The following is a 20,691-nucleotide window of genomic DNA, read 5'->3' on the forward strand; positions in this document are numbered from 1 at the left end:
ATAAGGTAAATGACTAGCTGAAATCTCTCTCTATTTCTCTGTGAAATGTGAGCTAGCTAAAGCATAATCACCTGCTCTCATTGAATATGGGTTAACTCCATTTTGGGCCATTTGGCAACCCTGTGGTGGAGGTGAATCAAAGAAATCCTGGGCCCTTTGGCAACCCTGTAGTGGAGGTGAATTGAAGAAATCCTGTGCCCCTTGACATCCCTGTGGTGGAGGGAAAAAATCCGAAAGGCAGGGAGGAGGTGGAGTAGTTCTGCCCTTTGGAACTGACATTTCCATGTTTTTTTGTATTTTTTTATGTCGCTGTGTCAGACCCTTCAGCATCTTCTTTTTCTGCGGTGGTGGTGAAAACAATTAATATAAACATGAGAACTGCTGATTGCAGTTAAAATTGGACTTTGATTTACATATTAAAAAGGGACAGTTTGGAGTGAGTAGCCTACCTCAAATCTCTGAAGAGACTCAGCTTCCACTGAACAGATTGGCAAATCAAACACGATGGGCTTCACTGGTGGAGAAATGGGCAGCTCCACCACGATGGGATTTGCTGGTGGAGAGATGGGCTCCTCAACCACGATGGGCTCAACTGGGGGTGGAGGGGAAAAATCCCGGGCCCTTTGACATCTCTGAGTTGTAGGTGGAGGGAAATAATCCGATAGGGAGGGAGGAGTCAGGGTAGTTCTGGTCTGTGGAACTGAAGTTTCCATGTCTTTCTTTCTTTTTTTATGTCGCTGTGTCTGACCCTTCATTGGCTTATTTTTCCGCGGTTGTAGGGCATACTGGGAAAGGACATAAACAAATCAAAATAAATCAAATTGTATTCGTCACATGCGCTAAATACAACAAGTGCAGACCTTACCGGGAAATGCATACTCACAAGCCCTTAACCAACAATGAAGTTTTTAGAAATTAAGAGTTAAGAAAATATTTACTAAATAAGTTAAAGTTTTAAAAAAAAGCCTATATAAATGTGTGAATTTCTGATTGCAGTTAAACTAGGACTATGATTTACAAATAAAATGGACAGTTTGGAGTGAGTAGCCTACCTCAAATCTCTGAAGCGACTCAGCTTCCACTGGAGCGATCGGCAGCTCAACCATGACGTGCTTCACTGGTGGAGAGATGGGCAGCTCAACCATGATGGGTTTCACTGGTGGAGAGATGGGCAGCTCAACCATGATGGGCTTCACTGGTGAAGAGATGGGCTCCTCAACCACGATGGACTCCACTGGAGGTGGAGGGAAGAAAACCTGGGCCCTTTGGCATCTCTGAGTTGTAGGTGGAGGGAAATAATCTGATAGGCAGGGAGGAGGAAGAGTAGTTCTGGCCTGTGGAACTGAAGTTTCCATGTCTTTCTGTCTTTTTTTCTGTCGTTGTGTCAGACCGTTCCGTGGCTTATTTTTCAACTGTGGTGGGGCAAACTGGGAAAGGACATTAACAAATGAAATGAAATTGTATTTTTCACATGCACCGAATACAACAAGTGTAGACCTTACCATGAAATGCTTACTCATAATGAAGTTTTAAGAAACTACGAGTTAAGAAAAGATTTACTAAATAAGCTAAAGTAAAAAAAAAAAGCTTACATAAATGTGTGAATTGCTGATTGCAGCTAAACTAGGACCATGATTTACAAGTTCAAAGGGACAGTGTGGAGTGAGTAGCCTACCTCAAATCTCTGAAGTGACTCAGCTTCCACTGGAGCGATCGGCAGCTCAAACATGACGTGCTTCACTGGTGGAGAGATGGGCAGCTCAACGACAACATGCTTCACTGGTGGAAAGATGGGGAGTTCAACCACGATGGGCTCCACTGGTGGAGAGATGGGACGCTCGACCACGATGGGTTTCACTGGTGGAGAGATGGGACGCTCGACCACGATTGGTTTCACTGGAGGAAAGATGGGCTATATATAGCAATATAAAAACAGAAGGTTAGTCCAGAAACAATGCAAATCAATTACAATGTAATTGACGCCCGGCCTAAAACAGACCTGTTTGCTTACTTATGAAAATGCAAACCATAATAATCATCCTCTCCCTCATCATCCATCCTAACTCATGCCGTCTCATCCAAAGAAGAAACGTACCTGTGCCCTACTCTGCGTGCACAAAAGGGTAACAAAGTACCACATGAAGAACTTAGATTGGTACTCCTGACACTTCTGCCATGCAACCTCAATCATCTCCTCAAGAGTCCCAACGCTACAGGAGAGGAAACATACCAGGTTGTTTAGAATGGGTGGAAGGAGGCTTCACACCGTGGATACGAAAAAGTCTTTCGATTTCAGATCTGAACTCAATCTAGGTACTCTGGGTAATACAGGTAATCTGAAACTCCATTACATTGGTCCAATATCTCAATCAACTTCACTGTAATTATAGCACTCCAAATACCAACATGAATGTATCTGGTGGACAGTGTAGCTGTGCAGATGTCATTGCTGTACTAATAAACAAAGTACTTACTTTGTAAGAGGACCAGGGAATGCTGTGAGGACTCCAGGCTGCTCCTGTGGGATCTGCTGAGGGAGATCAGAGGACGCAGGGAAGAGGAGATGGACAGGAGCATCGACAATCTGAGAAGAACCAGCCTCTATTTCCCAGTTGGCCCCTTGACCAGGTTGATCCTGTTGGTTCACTGGTGGAGAGATGGGATGGTCGACCAAGATAGGCTTCACTGGTGGAGACATGGGCCGTTCAACCACGACGGGTTTCACTGGTGGAGAGGTGGGCAGCTCAACCATGATGGGCTTCACAGGTGGAGAAATGGGCAGCTCAACAAAAATGGGATTCACTGGTGGAGAGATGGGCAGCTCAACCACAATGGGCTTCACTGGTGGAGAGTTGGGCAGCTCCATCAGGATGGGATTCACTGCTGGAGAGATGGGCTCCTTATCCACGATGGGCTCCACTGGAGGTGGAGGGAAGAAATCCTGGGCCCTTTGAAATCTCTGAGTTGTAGGTGGAGCGAAATAATCCGATAGGGAGGGAGGAGTCAGGGTAGTTCTGGTCTGTGGAACTGAAGTTTCCATGTCTGTCTTTCTTTTTTTATGTCGCTGTGTCTGACCCTTCATTGGCTTATGTTTTGTCAGTGGTTAGTCAAATTGGGAAAGGACATAAACAAATCAAATTGTATTCGTCACATATGCCGAAAACAACAAATGTAGACCTTACCGTGAAATGCATACTCACAAGCCCTTAACCAACAATGAAGTTTTAAGAAATTAAGAGTCAACAAAATATTTACTAAATAAGCTAAAGTTTTTTAAAAAGCATATGTAAACTTGTGAATTTCTGATTGTAGTTAAACTAGGACAATGATTTAAATTTTAAAGGGGCAGTTTGGAGTGAGTAGCCTACCTCAAATCTCTGAAGCGACTCAGCTTCCACTGGAGCGATCGGTAGCTCAACCATGATGGGTTTCACTGGTGGAGAGATGGGCAGCTCAACCATGATGGGTTTCACTGGTGGAGAGATGGGCAGCTCAACCATGATGGGTTTCACTGGTGGAGAGATGGGGAGCTCAACCATGACGTGCTTCACTGGTGGAGAGATGGGCAGCTCAACCATGATGGGTTTCACTGGTGGAGAGATGGGCAGCTCAACCATGATGGGTTTCACTGGTGGAGAGATTGGCAGCTCAACCATGATGGGTTTCACAGGTGGAGAGATGGGGAGCTCAACCATTATGGGTTTCACTGGTGAAGAGATGTGCAGATCAACCATGATGGGTTTCACTGGTGGAGAGATGGGCAGCTCAACCACTGTGAGCTTCACTGGTGGAGAGATGGGCAGCTCAACCATGATGGGTTTCACTGGTGGAGAGATGGGCAGCTCAACCATGATGGGTTTCACTGGTGGAGAGATGGGCAGCTCAACCATGATGGGTTTCACTGGTGGAGAGATGGGCAGCTCAACCACAATGGGCTTCACTGGTGGAGAGTTGGGCAGCTCCATCACGATGGGATTAACTGGTGGAGAGATGGGCTCCTCAACCACGATGGGCTCCACTGGGGGTGGAGGGAAGAAATTCTGGGCCCTTTGACATCTCTGAGTTGTAGGTGGAGCGAAATAATCCGATAGGGAGGGAGGAGGCAGGGTAGTTCTGGTCTGTGGAACTGAAGTTTCCATGTCTTTCTTTCTTTTTTTATGTCGCTGTGTCAGACCCTTCAGTGGAATAAGTTTCGGCGGTGGTTGGGCAAATTGGGACAGGACATAAACAAATCAAATTGCATTCGTGACATACTATATGCCGAATATAACAAGTGTAGACCTTTCCGTGAAATGCATACTCACAAGCCCTTAACCAACAATGAAGTTTTAGGAATTTAAGATTCAAGAAAATATTTACTAAATAAGCTAAAGTTTTCAAAGAAGCATATGTAAACATTTGAATTTCTGATTGCAGTAAAACTAGGACCACGATTTACAAATGAAAAGGGACAGTTTGGAGTGAGTAGCCTACCTCAAATCTCTGAAGTGACTCAGCTTCCACTGGAGCAATCGGCAGCTCAAACATGACGTGCTTCACTGGTGGAGAGATGGGCAGCTCAACCATGATGGGTTTCACTGGTGGAGAGATGGGCCGTTCAACCACGACTGGTTTCAATGGTGGAGAGGTGGGCAACCACACCATTATGGGTTTCACTGGTGGAGAGATGGGCAGCTCAACCATGATGGGTTTCACAGGTGGAGAGATGGGCAGCTCCATCACGATGGGTTTCACTGGTGGAGAGATGGGCAGCTCAACCACAACAGGCTTTACTGGTGGAAAGATGGGCAGCTCAACCACTGTGAGCTTCACTGGTGGAGAGATTGGCAGCTCAACCATTACGGGCTTCACTAGTGGAGAGATGGGATGGTCGACCACGATGGGCTTCACTGGTGGAGAGATGGGCAGCTCAACCATGATGGGTTTCACTGGTGGAGAGATGGGCAGCTCAACCACAATGGGCTCCACTGGTGGAGAGATGGGCAGCTCAACCACAATGGGCTTCACTGGTGGAGAGTTGGGCAGCTCCATCACGATGGGATTAACTGGTGGAGAGATGGGCTCCTCAACCACGATGGGCTCCACTGGAGGTGGAGGGAAGAAATTCTGGGCCCTTTGACATCTCTGAGTTGTAGGTGGAGCGAAATAATCCGATAGGGAGGGAGGAGTCAGGGTAGTTCTGGTCTGTGGAACTGAAGTTTCCATGTCTTTCTTTCTTTTTTTATGTCGCTGTGTCAGACCCTTCAGTGGAATTAGTTTCGGCGGTGGTTGGGCAAATTGGGAAAGGACATAAACAAATCAAATTGCATTTGTGACATACTATATGCCGAATACAACAAGTGTAGACCTTTCCGTGAAATGCATACTCACAAGCCCTTAACCAACAATGAAGTTTTAGGAATTTAAGATTCAAGAAAATATTTACTAAATAAGCTAAAGTTTTCAAAGAAGCATATGTAAATGTGTGAATTTCTGATTGCAGTTAAACTAGGACCACGATTTACAAATTAAAAGGGACAGTTTGGAGTGAGTAGACTACCTCAAATCTCTGAAGCGACTCAGCTTCGACTGGAGCGATCGGCAGCTCAACCATGATGGGTTTCACTGGTGGCAAGATGGGGAGCTCAACCATGATCGGATTTACTGGTGGAGAGATGGGCAGCTCAACGACAACATGCTTCACTGGTGGAAAGATGGGGAGTTCAACCACGATGGGCTCCACTGGTGGAGAGATAGGACTCTCGACCACAATGGGCTCCACTGGTGGAGAGATGGGACGCTCGACCACGATGGGTTTCACTGGTGGAGAGATGGGACGCTCGACCACGATTGGTTTCACTGGAGGAAAGATGGGCTATATATAGCAATATAAAAACAGAAGGTTAGTCCAGAAACAATGCAAATCAATTACAATGTAATTGACGCCCGGCCTAAACAGACCTGTTTGCTTACTTATGAAAATGCAAACCATAATAATCATCCTCTCCCTCATCATCCATCCTGACTCATGCTCTCTCATCCAAAGAAGAAACGTACCTGTGCCCTACTCTGTGTGCACAAAAGGGTAACAAAGTACCACATGAAGAACTTAGATTGGTACTCCTGACACTTCTGCCATGCAACCTCAATCATCTCCTCAAGAGTCCCAACGCTACAGGAGAGGAAACATACCAGGTTGTTTAGAATGGGTGGAAGGAGGCTTCACACCGTGGATACGAAAAAGTCTTTCGATTTCAGACCTGAACTCAATCTAGGTACTCTGGGTAATACAGGTAATCTGAAACTCCATTACATTGGTCCAATATCTCAATCAACTTCACTGTAATTATAGCACTCCAAATACCAACATGAATGTATCTGGTGGACAGTGTAGCTGTGCAGATGTCATTGCTGTACTAATAAACAAAGTACTTACTTTGTAAGAGGACCAGGGAATGCTGTGAGGACTCCAGGCTGCTCCTGTGGGATCTGCTGAGGGAGATCAGAGGAAGCAGGGAAGAGGAGATGGACAGGAGCATCGACAATCTGAGAAGAACCAGCCTCTATTTCCCAGTTGGCCCCTTGACCAGGTTGATCCTGTTGGTTCACTGGTGGAGAGATGGGATGGTCGACCAAGATAGGCTTCACTGGTGGAGACATGGGCCGTTCAACCACGACGGGTTTCACTGGTGGAGAGGTGGGCAGCTCAACCATGATGGGCTTCACAGGTGGCGAAATGGGCAGCTCAACAAAAATGGGATTCACTGGTGGAGAGATGGGCAGCTCAACCACAATGGGCTTCACTGGTGGAGAGTTAGGCAGCTCCATCACGATGGGATTAACTGGTGGAGAGATGGGCTCCTTATCCACGATGGGCTCCACTGGAGGTGGAGGGAAGAAATCCTGGGCCCTTTGACATCTCTGAGTTGTAGGTGGAGCGAAATAATCCGATAGGGAGGGAGGAGTCAGGGTAGTTCTGGTCTGTGGAACTGAAGTTTCCATGTCTTTCTTTCTTTTTTTATGTCGCTGTGTCTGACCCTTCAGTGGAATTAGTTTTCGGCGGTGGTTGGGCAAATTGGGAAAGGACATAAACAAATCAAATTGCATTCGTGACATACTATATGCCGAATACAACAAGTGTAGACCTTTCCGTGAAATGCATACTCACAAGCCCTTAACCAACAATGAAGTTTTAAGAAATTAAGAGTCAAGAAAATATTTACTAAATAAGCTAAAGTTTTCTAAGAAGCATATGTAAACTTGTGAATTTCTGATTGTAGTTAAACTAGGACCACGATTTACAAATTAAAAGGGACAGTTTGGAATGAGTAGCCTACCTCAAAACTCTGAAGCGACTCAGTTTCCACTGGAGCAATCGACAACTCAAACATGACGTGCTTCACTGGTGGAGAGATGGGCAGCTCAACCATGATGGGTTTCACTGGTGGAGAGATGGGCAGCTCAACCACAACAGGCTTCACTGGTGGAGAGATGGGCAACTCAACAGCGATGGGCTCCACTGGTGGAGAGAAGGGCAGCTCAACCATGATGTGTTTCACTGGTGGAGAGAAGGGCAGCTCAACCATGATGGGTTTCACTGGTGGAGAGATGGGCAGATCAACCTTGATGGGTTTCACTGGTGTAGAGTTGGGCAGCTCCATCACGATGGGCTTCACTGGTGGAGAGATGGGCAGATCAACCATGATTTGTTTCACTGGTGGAGAGATGGGCACCTCAACCACAATGGGCCCAACTGGAGGAGAGATGGGCAGCTCAACCACAATGGGCTTCACTTGTGTAGAGTTGGGCTCCTCAACCACGATGGGCTCCACTGGAGGTGGAGGGAAGAAATCCTGGGCCCTTTGACATCTCTGAGTTGTAGGTGGAGCGAAATAATCCGATAGGGAGGGAGGAGTCAGGGTAGTTCTGGTCTGTGGAACTGAAGTTTCCATGTCTTTCTTTCTTTTTTTATGTCGCTGTGTCAGACCCTTCAGTGGAATAAGTTTCGGCGGTGGTTGGGCAAATTGGGAAAGGACATAAACAAATCAAATTGCATTCGTGACATACTATATGCCGAATACAACAAGTGTAGACCTTTCCGTGAAATGCATACTCACAAGCCCTTAACCAACAATGAAGTTTTAAGAAATTAAGAGTCAAGAAAATATTTACTAAATAAGCTAAAGTTTTCTAAGAAGCATATGTAAACATGTGAATTTCTGATTGCAGTAAAACTAGGACCACGATTTACAAATGAAAAGGGACAGTTTGGAGTGAGTAGCCTACCTCAAATCTCTGAAGTGACTCAGCTTCCACTGGAGCAATCGGCAGCTCAAACATGACGTGCTTCACTGGTGGAGAGATGGGCAGCTCAACCATGATGGGTTTCACTGGTGGAGAGATGGGCCGTTCAACCACGACTGGTTTCAATGGTGGAGAGGTGGGCAACCACACCATTATGGGTTTCACTGGTGGAGAGATGGGCAGCTCAACCATGATGGGTTTCACAGGTGGAGAGATGGGCAGCTCCATCACGATGGGTTTCACTGGTGGAGAGATGGGCAGCTCAACCACAACAGGCTTTACTGGTGGAAAGATGGGCAGCTCAACCACTGTGAGCTTCACTGGTGGAGAGATTGGCAGCTCAACCATTACGGGCTTCACTAGTGGAGAGATGGGATGGTCGACCACGATGGGCTTCACTGGTGGAGAGATGGGCAGCTCAACCATGATGGGTTTCACTGGTGGAGAGATGGGCAGCTCAACCACAATGGGCTCCACTGGTGGAGAGATGGGCAGCTCAACCACAATGGGCTTCACTGGTGGAGAGTTGGGCAGCTCCATCACGATGGGATTAACTGGTGGAGAGATGGGCTCCTCAACCACGATGGGCTCCACTGGAGGTGGAGGGAAGAAATTCTGGGCCCTTTGACATCTCTGAGTTGTAGGTGGAGCGAAATAATCCGATAGGGAGGGAGGAGTCAGGGTAGTTCTGGTCTGTGGAACTGAAGTTTCCATGTCTTTCTTTCTTTTTTTATGTCGCTGTGTCTGACCCTTCAGTGGAATTAGTTTCGGCGGTGGTTGGGCAAATTGGGAAAGGACATAAACAAATCAAATTGCATTTGTGACATACTATATGCCGAATACAACAAGTGTAGACCTTTCCGTGAAATGCATACTCACAAGCCCTTAACCAACAATGAAGTTTTAGGAATTTAAGATTCAAGAAAATATTTACTAAATAAGCTAAAGTTTTCAAAGAAGCATATGTAAATGTGTGAATTTCTGATTGCAGTTAAACTAGGACCACGATTTACAAATTAAAAGGGACAGTTTGGAGTGAGTAGACTACCTCAAATCTCTGAAGCGACTCAGCTTCGACTGGAGCGATCGGCAGCTCAACCATGATGGGTTTCACTGGTGGCAAGATGGGGAGCTCAACCATGATCGGATTTACTGGTGGAGAGATGGGCAGCTCAACGACAACATGCTTCACTGGTGGAAAGATGGGGAGTTCAACCACGATGGGCTCCACTGGTGGAGAGATAGGACTCTCGACCACAATGGGCTCCACTGGTGGAGAGATGGGACGCTCGACCACGATGGGTTTCACTGGTGGAGAGATGGGACGCTCGACCACGATTGGTTTCACTGGAGGAAAGATGGGCTATATATAGCAATATAAAAACAGAAGGTTAGTCCAGAAACAATGCAAATCAATTACAATGTAATTGACGCCCGGCCTAAAACAGACCTGTTTGCTTACTTATGAAAATGCAAACCATAATAATCATCCTCTCCCTCATCATCCATCCTGACTCATGCTCTCTCATCCAAAGAAGAAACGTACCTGTGCCCTACTCTGTGTGCACAAAAGGGTAACAAAGTACCACATGAAGAACTTAGATTGGTACTCCTGACACTTCTGCCATGCAACCTCAATCATCTCCTCAAGAGTCCCAACGCTACAGGAGAGGAAACATACCAGGTTGTTTAGAATGGGTGGAAGGAGGCTTCACACCGTGGATACGAAAAAGTCTTTCGATTTCAGACCTGAACTCAATCTAGGTACTCTGGGTAATACAGGTAATCTGAAACTCCATTACATTGGTCCAATATCTCAATCAACTTCACTGTAATTATAGCACTCCAAATACCAACATGAATGTATCTGGTGGACAGTGTAGCTGTGCAGATATCATTGCTGTACTAATAAACAAAGTACTTACTTTGTAAGAGGACCAGGGAATGCTGTGAGGACTCCAGGCTGCTCCTGTGGGATCTGCTGAGGGAGATCAGAGGAAGCAGGGAAGAGGAGATGGACAGGAGCATCGACAATCTGAGAAGAACCAGCCTCTATTTCCCAGTTGGCCCCTTGACCAGGTTGATCCTGTTGGTTCACTGGTGGAGAGATGGGATGGTCGACCAAGATAGGCTTCACTGGTGGAGACATGGGCCGTTCAACCACGACGGGTTTCACTGGTGGAGAGGTGGGCAGCTCAACCATGATGGGCTTCACAGGTGGAGAAATGGGCAGCTCAACAAAAATGGGATTCACTGGTGGAGAGTTAGGCAGCTCCATCACGATGGGATTAACTGGTGGAGAGATGGGCTCCTTATCCACGATGGGCTCCACTGGAGGTGGAGGGAAGAAATCCTGGGCCCTTTGACATCTCTGAGTTGTAGGTGGAGCGAAATAATCCGATAGGGAGGGAGGAGTCAGGGTAGTTCTGGTCTGTGGAACTGAAGTTTCCATGTCTTTCTTTCTTTTTTTATGTCGCTGTGTCAGACCCTTCATTGGAATTAGTTTCGGCGGTGGTTGGGCAAATTGGGAAAGGACATAAACAAATCAAATTGCATTCGTGACATACTATATGCCGAATACAACAAGTGTAGACCTTTCCGTGAAATGCATACTCACAAGCCCTTAACCAACAATGAAGTTTTAAGAAATTAAGAGTCAAGAAAATATTTACTAAATAAGCTAAAGTTTTCTAAGAAGCATATGTAAACTTGTGAATTTCTGATTGTAGTTAAACTAGGACCACGATTTACAAATTAAAAGGGACAGTTTGGAATGAGTAGCCTACCTCAAAACTCTGAAGCGACTCAGTTTCCACTGGAGCAATCGACAACTCAAACATGACGTGCTTCACTGGTGGAGAGATGGGCAGCTCAACCATGATGGGTTTCACTGGTGGAGAGATGGGCAGCTCAACCACAACAGGCTTCACTGGTGGAGAGATGGGCAACTCAACAGCGATGGGCTCCACTGGTGGAGAGAAGGGCAGCTCAACCATGATGTGTTTCACTGGTGGAGAGAAGGGCAGCTCAACCATGATGGGTTTCACTGGTGGAGAGATGGGCAGATCAACCTTGATGGGTTTCACTGGTGTAGAGTTGGGCAGCTCCATCACGATGGGCTTCACTGGTGGAGAGATGGGCAGATCAACCATGATTTGTTTCACTGGTGGAGAGATGGGCACCTCAACCACAATGGGCCCAACTGGAGGAGAGATGGGCAGCTCAACCACAATGGGCTTCACTTGTGTAGAGTTGGGCTCCTCAACCACGATGGGCTCCACTGGAGGTGGAGGGAAGAAATCCTGGGCCCTTTGAAATCTCTGAGTTGTAGGTGGAGCGAAATAATCCGATAGGGAGGGAGGAGTCAGGGTAGTTCTGGCCTGTGGAACTGAAGTTTCCATGTCTTTCTTTCTTTTTTTATGTCGCTGTGTCAGACCCTTCAGTGGAATAAGTTTCGGCGGTGGTTGGGCAAATTGGGAAAGGACATAAACAAATCAAATTGCATTCGTGACATACTATATGCCGAATACAACAAGTGTAGACCTTTCCGTGAAATGCATACTCACAAGGCCTTAACCAACAATGAAGTTTTAAGAAATTAAGAGTCAAGAAAATATTTACTAAATAAGCTAAAGTTTTCTAAGAAGCATATGTAAACATGTGAATTTCTGATTGCAGTAAAACTAGGACCACGATTTACAAATGAAAAGGGACAGTTTGGAGTGAGTAGCCTACCTCAAATCTCTGAAGTGACTCAGCTTCCACTGGAGCAATCGGCAGCTCAAACATGACGTGCTTCACTGGTGGAGAGATGGGCAGCTCAACCATGATGGGTTTCACTGGTGGAGAGATGGGCCGTTCAACCACGACTGGTTTCAATGGTGGAGAGGTGGGCAACCACACCATTATGGGTTTCACTGGTGGAGAGATGGGCAGCTCAACCATGATGGGTTTCACAGGTGGAGAGATGGGCAGCTCCATCACGATGGGTTTCACTGGTGGAGAGATGGGCAGCTCAACCACAACAGGCTTTACTGGTGGAAAGATGGGCAGCTCAACCACTGTGAGCTTCACTGGTGGAGAGATTGGCAGCTCAACCATTACGGGCTTCACTAGTGGAGAGATGGGATGGTCGACCACGATGGGCTTCACTGGTGGAGAGATGGGCAGCTCAACCATGATGGGTTTCACTGGTGGAGAGATGGGCAGCTCAACCACAATGGGCTCCACTGGTGGAGAGATGGGCAGCTCAACCACAATGGGCTTCACTGGTGGAGAGTTGGGCAGTTCCATCACGATGGGATTAACTGGTGGAGAGATGGGCTCCTCAACCACGATGGGCTCCACTGGAGGTGGAGGGAAGAAATTCTGGGCCCTTTGACATCTCTGAGTTGTAGGTGGAGGGAAATAATCCGATAGGGAGGGAGGAGTCAGGGTAGTTCTGGCCTGTGGAACTGAAGTTTCCATGTCTTTCTTTCTTTTTTTATGTCGCTGTGTCAGACCCTTCAGTGGAATTAGTTTCGGCGGTGGTTGGGCAAATTGGGAAAGGACATAAACAAATCAAATTGCATTTGTGACATACTATATGCCGAATACAACAAGTGTAGACCTTTCCGTGAAATGCATACTCACAAGCCCTTAACCAACAATGAAGTTTTAAGAAATTAAGAGTCAAGAAAATATTTACTAAATAAGCTAAAGTTTTCTAAGAAGCATATGTAAACATGTGATTTTCTGATCGCAGTTAAACTAGGACCACGATTTACAAACTAAAAGGGACAGTTTGGAATGATTAGCCTACCTCAAAACTCTGAAGCGACTCAGTTTCCACTGGAGCAATCGACAACTCAAACATGACGTGCTTCACTGGTGGAGAGATGGGCAGCTCAACCATGATGGGTTTCACTGGTGGAGAGATGGGCAGCTCAACCACAACAGGCTTCACTGGTGGAGAGATGGGCAGCTCAACCATGATGGGTTTCACTGGTGTAGAGATCAGCAGCTCAACCACAACAGGCTTCACTGGTGGAGAGATGGGCAGCTCAACAGCTATGGGCTCCACTGGTGGAGAGATAGGCAGCTCAACCATGATGGGTTTCACTGGTGGAGAGATGTGCAGCTCAACCACAATGGGCTCCACTGGGGAAGAGATGGGCAGCTCAACCACAATGGGCTTCACTGGTGGAGAGATGGGCCGTTCAACCACAATGGGATTAGGTGGTGGAGAGATGGGCAGCTCAACCACAATGGGCTTCACTGGTCGAGAGAAGGGCTCCTCAACCACGATGGAATCCACTGGAGGTGGAGGGAAGAAATCCTGGGCCCTTTGACATCTCTGAGTTGTAGGTGGAGCGAAATAATCCGATAGGGAGGGAGGAGGCAGAGTAGTTCTGGCCTGTGGAACTGAAGTTTCCATGTCTTTCTTTCTTTTTTTATGTCGCTGTGTCAGACCCTTCAGTTGCTTATGTTTTGTCAGTGGTTGGTCAAATTGGAAAAGGACATAAACAAATCAAATTGTATTCGTCACATACGCCGAATACAACAAGTGTAGACCTTACCATGAAATGCATACTCACAAGCCCTTAACCAACAATGAAGTTTTAAGAAATTAGGAATCAAGAAAATATTTACTAAATAAGCTAAAGTTTTCTAAGAAGCATATGTAAACGTGTGAATTGCTGATTGTAGTTAAACTAGGACAATGATTTACATTTTAAAGGGACAGTTTGGAGTGAGTAGACTACCTCAAATCTCTGAAGCGACTCAGCTTCCACTGGAGTGATCGGCAGCTCAAACATGATGGGTTTCACTGGTGGAGAGATGGGCAGCTCAACCATGATGGGTTTCACTGGTGGAGAGATGGGCAGCTCAACCATGATGGGCTTCACTGGTGGATAAATGGGCAGCTCAACCACGAAGGGCTTCACTGGTGGAGAGTTGGGCAGCTCCACCACGAAGGGCTTCACTGGTGGAGAGTTGGGCAGCTCAACCATGTTGGGCTTCACTGGTGGATAAATGGGCTCCTCAACCAAGATTGGCTTCACTGGAGGAGAGATCGGTGGCTCAACCACGATGGGATTCACTGGTAGAGAGATGGGAAGCTCGACCACGATGGGCTTCACGGGTTGAGAGACGAGCTGCTCAACCATGATAGGTTTCACTGGTGGAGAGATGGGCAGCTCAACCACAATGGGCTTCACTGGTGGAGAAATGGGCAGCTCAACCACAACGGGCTTCAGTGGTGGAGGGATCGGCGGCTCAACCACGATGGGCTTCGCTGGTGGAGAGATGGGATGCTCTACCACGATGGGCTTCGCTGGTGGAGAGATGGGAAGCTCGACCACGATGGGCTTCGCTGGTGGAGAGATGGGCTATATATAGTGGTATAGAACACAAGGTTAGTTCAAAAACAACACAAATCAATTACAATGTAATTGACGCATGGCCTAAAATATACCTGTTTGCTTACTTATGAAAATGCAAACCATAATAATCATCCTCTCCCTCATCATCCATCCTAACTCATGCCGTCTCATCCAAAGAAGAAACGTACCTGTGCCCTACTCTGTGTGCACAACAGGGTAACACAGTACCACATGATGAACATAGATTGGTACTCCTGACACTTCTGCCGTGCAACCTCAATCACCTTCTTAAGAGTCCCAACGCTACAGGAGAGGAAACATACCAGGTTGTTTAGAATGGGTGGAAGGAGGCTTCACACCGTGGATACGAAAAAGTCTTTCGATTTCAGACCTGAACTCAATCTAGGTACTCTGGGTAATACAGGTAATCCGAAACTCCATTACATTGGTCCAATATCTCAATCAACCTCACTGTAATTATAGCACTCCAAATACCAACATGAATGTATCTGGTGGACAGTGTAGCTGTGCAGATGTCATTGCTGTACTAATAAACAAAGTACTTACTTTGTAAGAGGACCAGGGAATGCTGTGAGGACTCCAGGCTGCTCCTGTGGGATCTGCTGAGGGAGATCAGAGGAAGTAGGGAAGGGGAGATGGGCAGGAGCATCGACAATCTGAGAAGAACCAGCCTCTATTTCCCAGTTGGCCCCTTGACCAGGTTGATGCTGGTGGTTGTAACAGTCCTTCCCGTTCTCATACTTGTACGCATACTCATAGTTGTACTCATTGTTGTTTAGGGTCCACCTCTCTGTACAAAGAATAAGAGCAGAAGCTCGATCCTCTCATTTCCATAAAGGAATGGTAATAAAATGATTCAACCAAGTCCTAACAGAGGTGTGAAATGCTTACCCCAATGGCCATATTTTTCATTCCAGTGGAAATATCCATAATCGTCGCCCTTGTAAAACCCGTCCGCATCAGCCTTAGCAACATAATCAACATGGAGACAGTCAAATGAGAACAACTTTAAAGAGTAAAACCTGTTATCAATGCAAAATAGCTCTAAGGTACAGTTTAAATTGAATCCCTTTTAATGTTCTCAGAATGTATTGGGGAAAACATTATACTGAGACCTTTTAAAGCTAGAATCCTTAATTGAAACAATAACAAAGTGGAGATGCAGCCCTCTATTTTAGTAAAAAACTGAGGGATGGGCCTGGAGAAATGTACCACTCACAAATTCAGACAGAGCTGGCCATCCATGATATCAAAATTACAGTTTTAACCATGTTTTCAGGTTATGCAGAGTTTTTTTCTTCATTACATTTACATTATTTACACACATTGGATTAAAACAAACTTATATTTTGGGTTCTGATGGGGTACGTATGACAATTGAATTAAGATCATGAGGCAAGTATAAGTTATATTACATAAGAATCAAATGGGTTTATATCATGAATTAATCAATAACTAAGGGTTCTAGCTTTAAGGAACCAACCAGCTGATGTTGAGAATATTTTGAGAAACTCCTGATCCCAATGTTTGGTTACTCACAACCAAACAGGGACCAAACTGGAACATTTCCTGGCCTAGGCCTATGTCCCTGGAATGTTCTGACTGTAACATCATACTACTGACATTCCATGGACCTGAAGGAAACGTTTTGAATGTTGCCAGGACTTTAGAGCCCTGAATGCTGATTGGCTGACAGCCGTGGTATATCAGACCATATACTGCAGGTATGACAAATCATGTATTTTACTGCTCTAATTACATTGGTAACCAGTTTATAATATCAATAAGGCACCTCAGGGGTTTGTGTTATATGGCCAATATACCACGGCCTGTATCCAGGCATTCCATGTTGCATCATGTTAAGAGCAGCCTTTAGCCGTGGTATATTGGCAATATACCACACCCCCACAGTGCTTATTGCTTAAGTAACCCACTGGGCACAGACATCATTTCAACATCTAGTTTTGAATTAATGTTGGTTAAGTTGTCAACTATGGTGAATTCAACGTGAAATCAACAACAGCAAAAATCACTGGGCACTTGCTAACTCTGGTCTATGGTGATAGTGTGGAGGTACGCACACTACCGCCCTGGACTAGAGCTAACAGGCTACTTGCTACCGCCCTGATCCAGAGTGAAGTTTTGGATTACTCACATTATATGGATCCATAGTTGCTGGATCCATGCTTAGTCAATCTTCAACACAGACGCACTGCACCAGCCAACATCTCCGGTACAATTTCCGGTAAGGTCTCCAACATTCGGAACAACACACCTTAACGGTTTCAGAGAGTGATCCAAGTAGTAGTCTCTAGAAACAAGTCGTTGCTACAAATGAACGAACATTGATTGCTCGGGATAATTTACAGGCTAGAAAACGTCACAATTCTCATCGTCAGATTGGAACTCACAGAGATTCTTGGAACTCATTACGTAAATAATGCAAGTATTCACACTGCAGACCACTATTGACATGGGACGGGTTGTTCATTTGAGTCAAATATTTGGCCACTTCCTTGTGTTTGTTTATCATTGAAAATCAATAAACAATTTTATAGTTAAGTTTTGGTCACTCACATTTGTCTCGATGGATTGTTTCTAAATATTTCCCGCAAATGTTCCACTAGTAGCCTAGGCCTAGCCAACAAGACAAACAAGGGTTCAAGGGAACACTCACAGGAACACATTCATTTACTATTCTGTTATATTTAAGTATATGGGAACGTGCATAGACAATATTTAGTCTGTCTGCATTACCAGTATCTATTGGTGGCCAATAATGACAGACTCAATAACAAGGAATGACCGGGAATAAATGTTAGCTTTGCTGTTAGCTGACTGCTTAGCTGCTGAGACATGGTGTGAGATGTTAAACCCCAGCTCTGGAACAAAAGGATTAACAGATTTGTTTCAGACATGAAACCGTCACTTTGTTAGAGATTGAAGACAGAATACAAGAATGTGTGAATGTAAATGTAGGTTGACATGGATGGTGTGGGGTATGCCATTTGTTACAAAGGGGAGATGACGAACTAATATTTAATAAAACAAATATTAGAGAGGCCTACAGCAAAATTACTAAGTTGTTAAGTTCCTTTAAAAGCGCATTGATACATATGCTAAATATTTTGATTCATGTTGATTTTCAGCGTCGCAAAGATTGGGAGTGGTTCTGAAAGGACAGCTCCTGCCCCGCACACAGAGCTTTTCGTTTCAGCAAAATATTGGCTGTTCTGTTCTATTTCATTACATGGGGACATGTTCTGTACAACCACATGGTTTGCGTGTTTCAAAATATAAATGGTGGGATCAAAGTGTTTAATGCTTTCTAATTCCATATCCTCCTTGCTGTAATATGAGGATTTGTAATTCATACATAAAGATTGCCCGATTATTGTTTCGATCTTAATCCAAATTACAAAAGGCTTTACTCCGCATGTGTTACGTCAGCACAACGGTAGGACTGGAATAGAATAGGAGCGCTCCAAATCAGTGCTGAGAACCAGCGAGCGCCCATCCATGCCAAGATTCATACCCTTCGTCTGTCTGCTCTGGCACGACTGCCTAAAGCTTATGGACAAAACAAAATAGAATAGTTGCATTGAGGAAGAAAATATATTTGGTGTCAGTTTTTTTTCCTTCTAATTACGCACGCAAACCTTCCACTATTACTCCTCCAAGCTCAGCAGACTTTCTATCGCTTGCTTCTCGGATATTCCACAGGAAGCGACTTGTGGCCGCTGTGATTGGCATCGTCATGGTGTTGGCCCTTATCATAGCAATACCGCTGCTTGTGCAAAGTACCAAGACTTCGGCTCACTATGAGATGATGGGCACCTGCCGAATGATCTGTGATCCATACAGTTCCAAACCCGCCAGCGCCACGGCCATGGAGCTCATGCAGGACATGAATGCTATCCCGCCGCCGCCAATGGCGCAAGGCTCCAAAGGCGAATTAGGGCGACCTGGGAAACCGGGACCAAGAGGTCCACCGGGAGAACCAGGACCTCCCGGCCCAAGAGGACCACCCGGAGACAGGGGTGATTCCGGGAAAGCTGTTTACCCCGCGGTAACGTCAGGGACTGCAAAGACCGAAACGGACACAGACGAGGTTAACGCTGCACTCAGTGAAACAAAGATTGCGTTCTATGTCGGGTTGAAGAACCCACACGAAGGATATGAGGTGCTTAAATTCGACGATGTTGTCACAAACTTGGGAAATCAATACGACCCAACCAATGGCAAGTTCACTTGCCAAGTGTCCGGAATGTATTTTTTCACATACCACGTGTTAATGCGAGGAGGCGACGGGACAAGCATGTGGGCAGACTTGTGCAAAAACGGACAGGTAAACATTATTTCATTCGATTAGCAGATACGAAAATATTGTATTCTCATTCACGAATTCATTTGAAAACAATTCATGTCTATAACATACTATAAATGCATGCAAAAACCCAAAGGGTATGGAGAAAAACGTATACTACACGCACAAATTTTACGCACTCACTTTATATAATTTTGGCTAGTGCACTTTCCGGCTTTATAGTAGGACATTTAGGTCCCTTGGCATATGCTTAGCAATGGTAAACTCAGTTAAATCGGGTAGGCTATACATTAGATTACCACAGTAAAGAAATGCTTGAACGTTTAGATGCTTAAGCCCTCGTCCCCCCTTCTGTGGTGTCCAAAGTGACATAATATAACCTATTCTACAAAGTGGTAGTGGAGGAATTTGTCTGACCATAACTGACGAAATGTCCAAAGTGGTGTCCAAAGTGACATAATATGATGTAATCAACAAAGTGGCAGTGGAGGAATTTGTCTTGTTTTTGACCATAAGAGACGAAATCAAATAAACAGAAAATATCACGTTAATGAGGATTATACTTTTTTGTGTATCCCATTATACAGGTTCGGGCAAGCGCTATTGCACAGGACGCAGACCAGAACTACGATTACGCAGGTAACAGCGTGGTACTACACCTGGACTCCGGAGATGAGATTTATGTCAAACTGGACGGTGGCAAAGCACACGGAGGCAACAACAACAAGTACAGCACCTTCTCTGGATTCATTTTGTATCCCGATTAAATAGCCTGACAAGATTTAGGCTACCCATGACTCTACCTCCGAATGAGGTCCAAACAGAACTTCATCTTTCATTTCGCTCTCTCATTTCCTTTGAAGAGCAGGGTGCTTGTAATGGTCTTCTAACTACCAATAATATATAGGATAAATAGGCTATATAGCAGTTGAGGTCGTTTGATTGAATGTGTTAAGATTACTTGATTCGGCAGTTTGTTTTACTCAATAGAAACATCTTATGTGGAGAAATAGCCTATATGTAGCTAAGGTCAAATGCACAGAGATAGAATCATGTAACCCTTGTGTTCGGTACATTCAGAGTCCAGAGTTGTGTTTTATTTTATGTCACTAGGCCAACAGTGCATTATATTTTTTCCTGATGTACCAATAAATGTTATTTTATAGTATGTCTCATTGGATGTTTTTAAAAAAAGATTACATTACAGTGCGAGTTACAGTAAGTAGGGACTGCATACATTTTCATGCTAGTCCGCCGTGGAAAATGAACCCACAACCATGGCCTTACAAGCACTATGTTCTACCTACTGAACAACACCGGACCACACCATGGGTGAGTCTTATGGAGCAACGCTGCAGGTTAAAGTGACAACCTGCCATCCAATACTAGCACTAGTGAAGGTGCTCCTCACTTATACGTACTATCATCAGTCAAGACTGAAATGTGTGATTTTCCTTCAAACATTTCATGTTTTCCTTATGCTTCCTTTCAAAAGAAGTGCACAGCTTTAGGGTTAGTTTATGGTGAGGATCTTTATTTGCTCAATCTCCACAAGGTTAGTGGCTATTTGACAAAGAAGGCAGTGATGTAAAGTACTTAAGTAAAAATACTTTAAAGTAATACTTAAGTAGTTTTGGGGGTATCTGTACTTTACTTTTTACTTCATTACATTCCTAAAGAAAATAAGGTAGTTTT

At 45.2% G+C, this 20,691-nt stretch overlaps 2 protein-coding genes across 2 annotated transcripts; one reads left to right on the forward strand and one right to left on the reverse strand.

Annotated features, from left to right (window-relative positions):
* Nucleotides 1-6: 6 nt before the first annotated feature.
* On the reverse strand, nucleotides 7-14,799 carry LOC115179263 (titin-like). The gene is made up of 21 exons (XM_029740642.1): nucleotides 14,769-14,799; nucleotides 14,028-14,638; nucleotides 13,085-13,744; nucleotides 12,019-12,786; nucleotides 11,070-11,720; nucleotides 10,209-10,771; nucleotides 9,830-9,944; nucleotides 9,332-9,646; nucleotides 8,266-9,033; nucleotides 7,317-7,967; nucleotides 6,416-7,017; nucleotides 6,037-6,151; nucleotides 5,540-5,854; nucleotides 4,474-5,241; nucleotides 3,369-4,175; nucleotides 2,475-3,085; nucleotides 2,096-2,210; nucleotides 1,676-1,912; nucleotides 1,053-1,427; nucleotides 450-785; nucleotides 7-339 (listed from the first exon to the last, which is right to left on the reverse strand). Exons 1-21 carry the CDS (start codon nucleotides 14,797-14,799, stop codon nucleotides 31-33), a joined length of 9,723 nt encoding a protein of 3,240 aa, XP_029596502.1. The 3' UTR covers nucleotides 7-30.
* Nucleotides 14,800-18,047: 3,248 nt separating this feature from the next.
* On the forward strand, nucleotides 18,048-20,161 carry LOC115179778 (complement C1q-like protein 2). The gene is made up of 2 exons (XM_029741535.1): nucleotides 18,048-19,017; nucleotides 19,584-20,161. The coding sequence occupies exons 1-2, from the start codon at nucleotides 18,427-18,429 to the stop codon at nucleotides 19,761-19,763; spliced, it is 771 nt and encodes a 256-aa protein (XP_029597395.1). The 5' UTR covers nucleotides 18,048-18,426; the 3' UTR covers nucleotides 19,764-20,161.
* The last annotated feature ends 530 nt before the right edge of the window (nucleotides 20,162-20,691 follow it).

Source organism: Salmo trutta, chromosome 39, assembly GCF_901001165.1.
Source record: "Salmo trutta chromosome 39, fSalTru1.1, whole genome shotgun sequence".
Classification (NCBI taxonomy): Eukaryota; Metazoa; Chordata; class Actinopteri; order Salmoniformes; family Salmonidae; genus Salmo; species Salmo trutta.

Excerpts from the sequence above, each read along its gene's own strand:
- LOC115179263 (XM_029740642.1), bottom strand. The coding sequence starts at position 14,799 with ATGGATGATGAGGGAGAGGATGATTATTATG. Across the intron at positions 7,968-8,265 it reads AGTCACTTCAGAGATTTGAG|GGTCTGACACAGCGACATAA; the intron begins GTAGGCTACTCA and ends ATTCCACTGAAG. Across the intron at positions 5,242-5,539 it reads AGTCGCTTCAGAGATTTGAG|GGTCTGACACAGCGACATAA; the intron begins GTAGTCTACTCA and ends ATTCCACTGAAG.
- LOC115179778 (XM_029741535.1), top strand. The coding sequence starts at position 18,427 with ATGGTGTTGGCCCTTATCATAGCAATACCGCTGCTTGTGCAAAGTACC. Across the intron at positions 19,018-19,583 it reads ACTTGTGCAAAAACGGACAG|GTTCGGGCAAGCGCTATTGC; the intron begins GTAAACATTATT and ends CCCATTATACAG.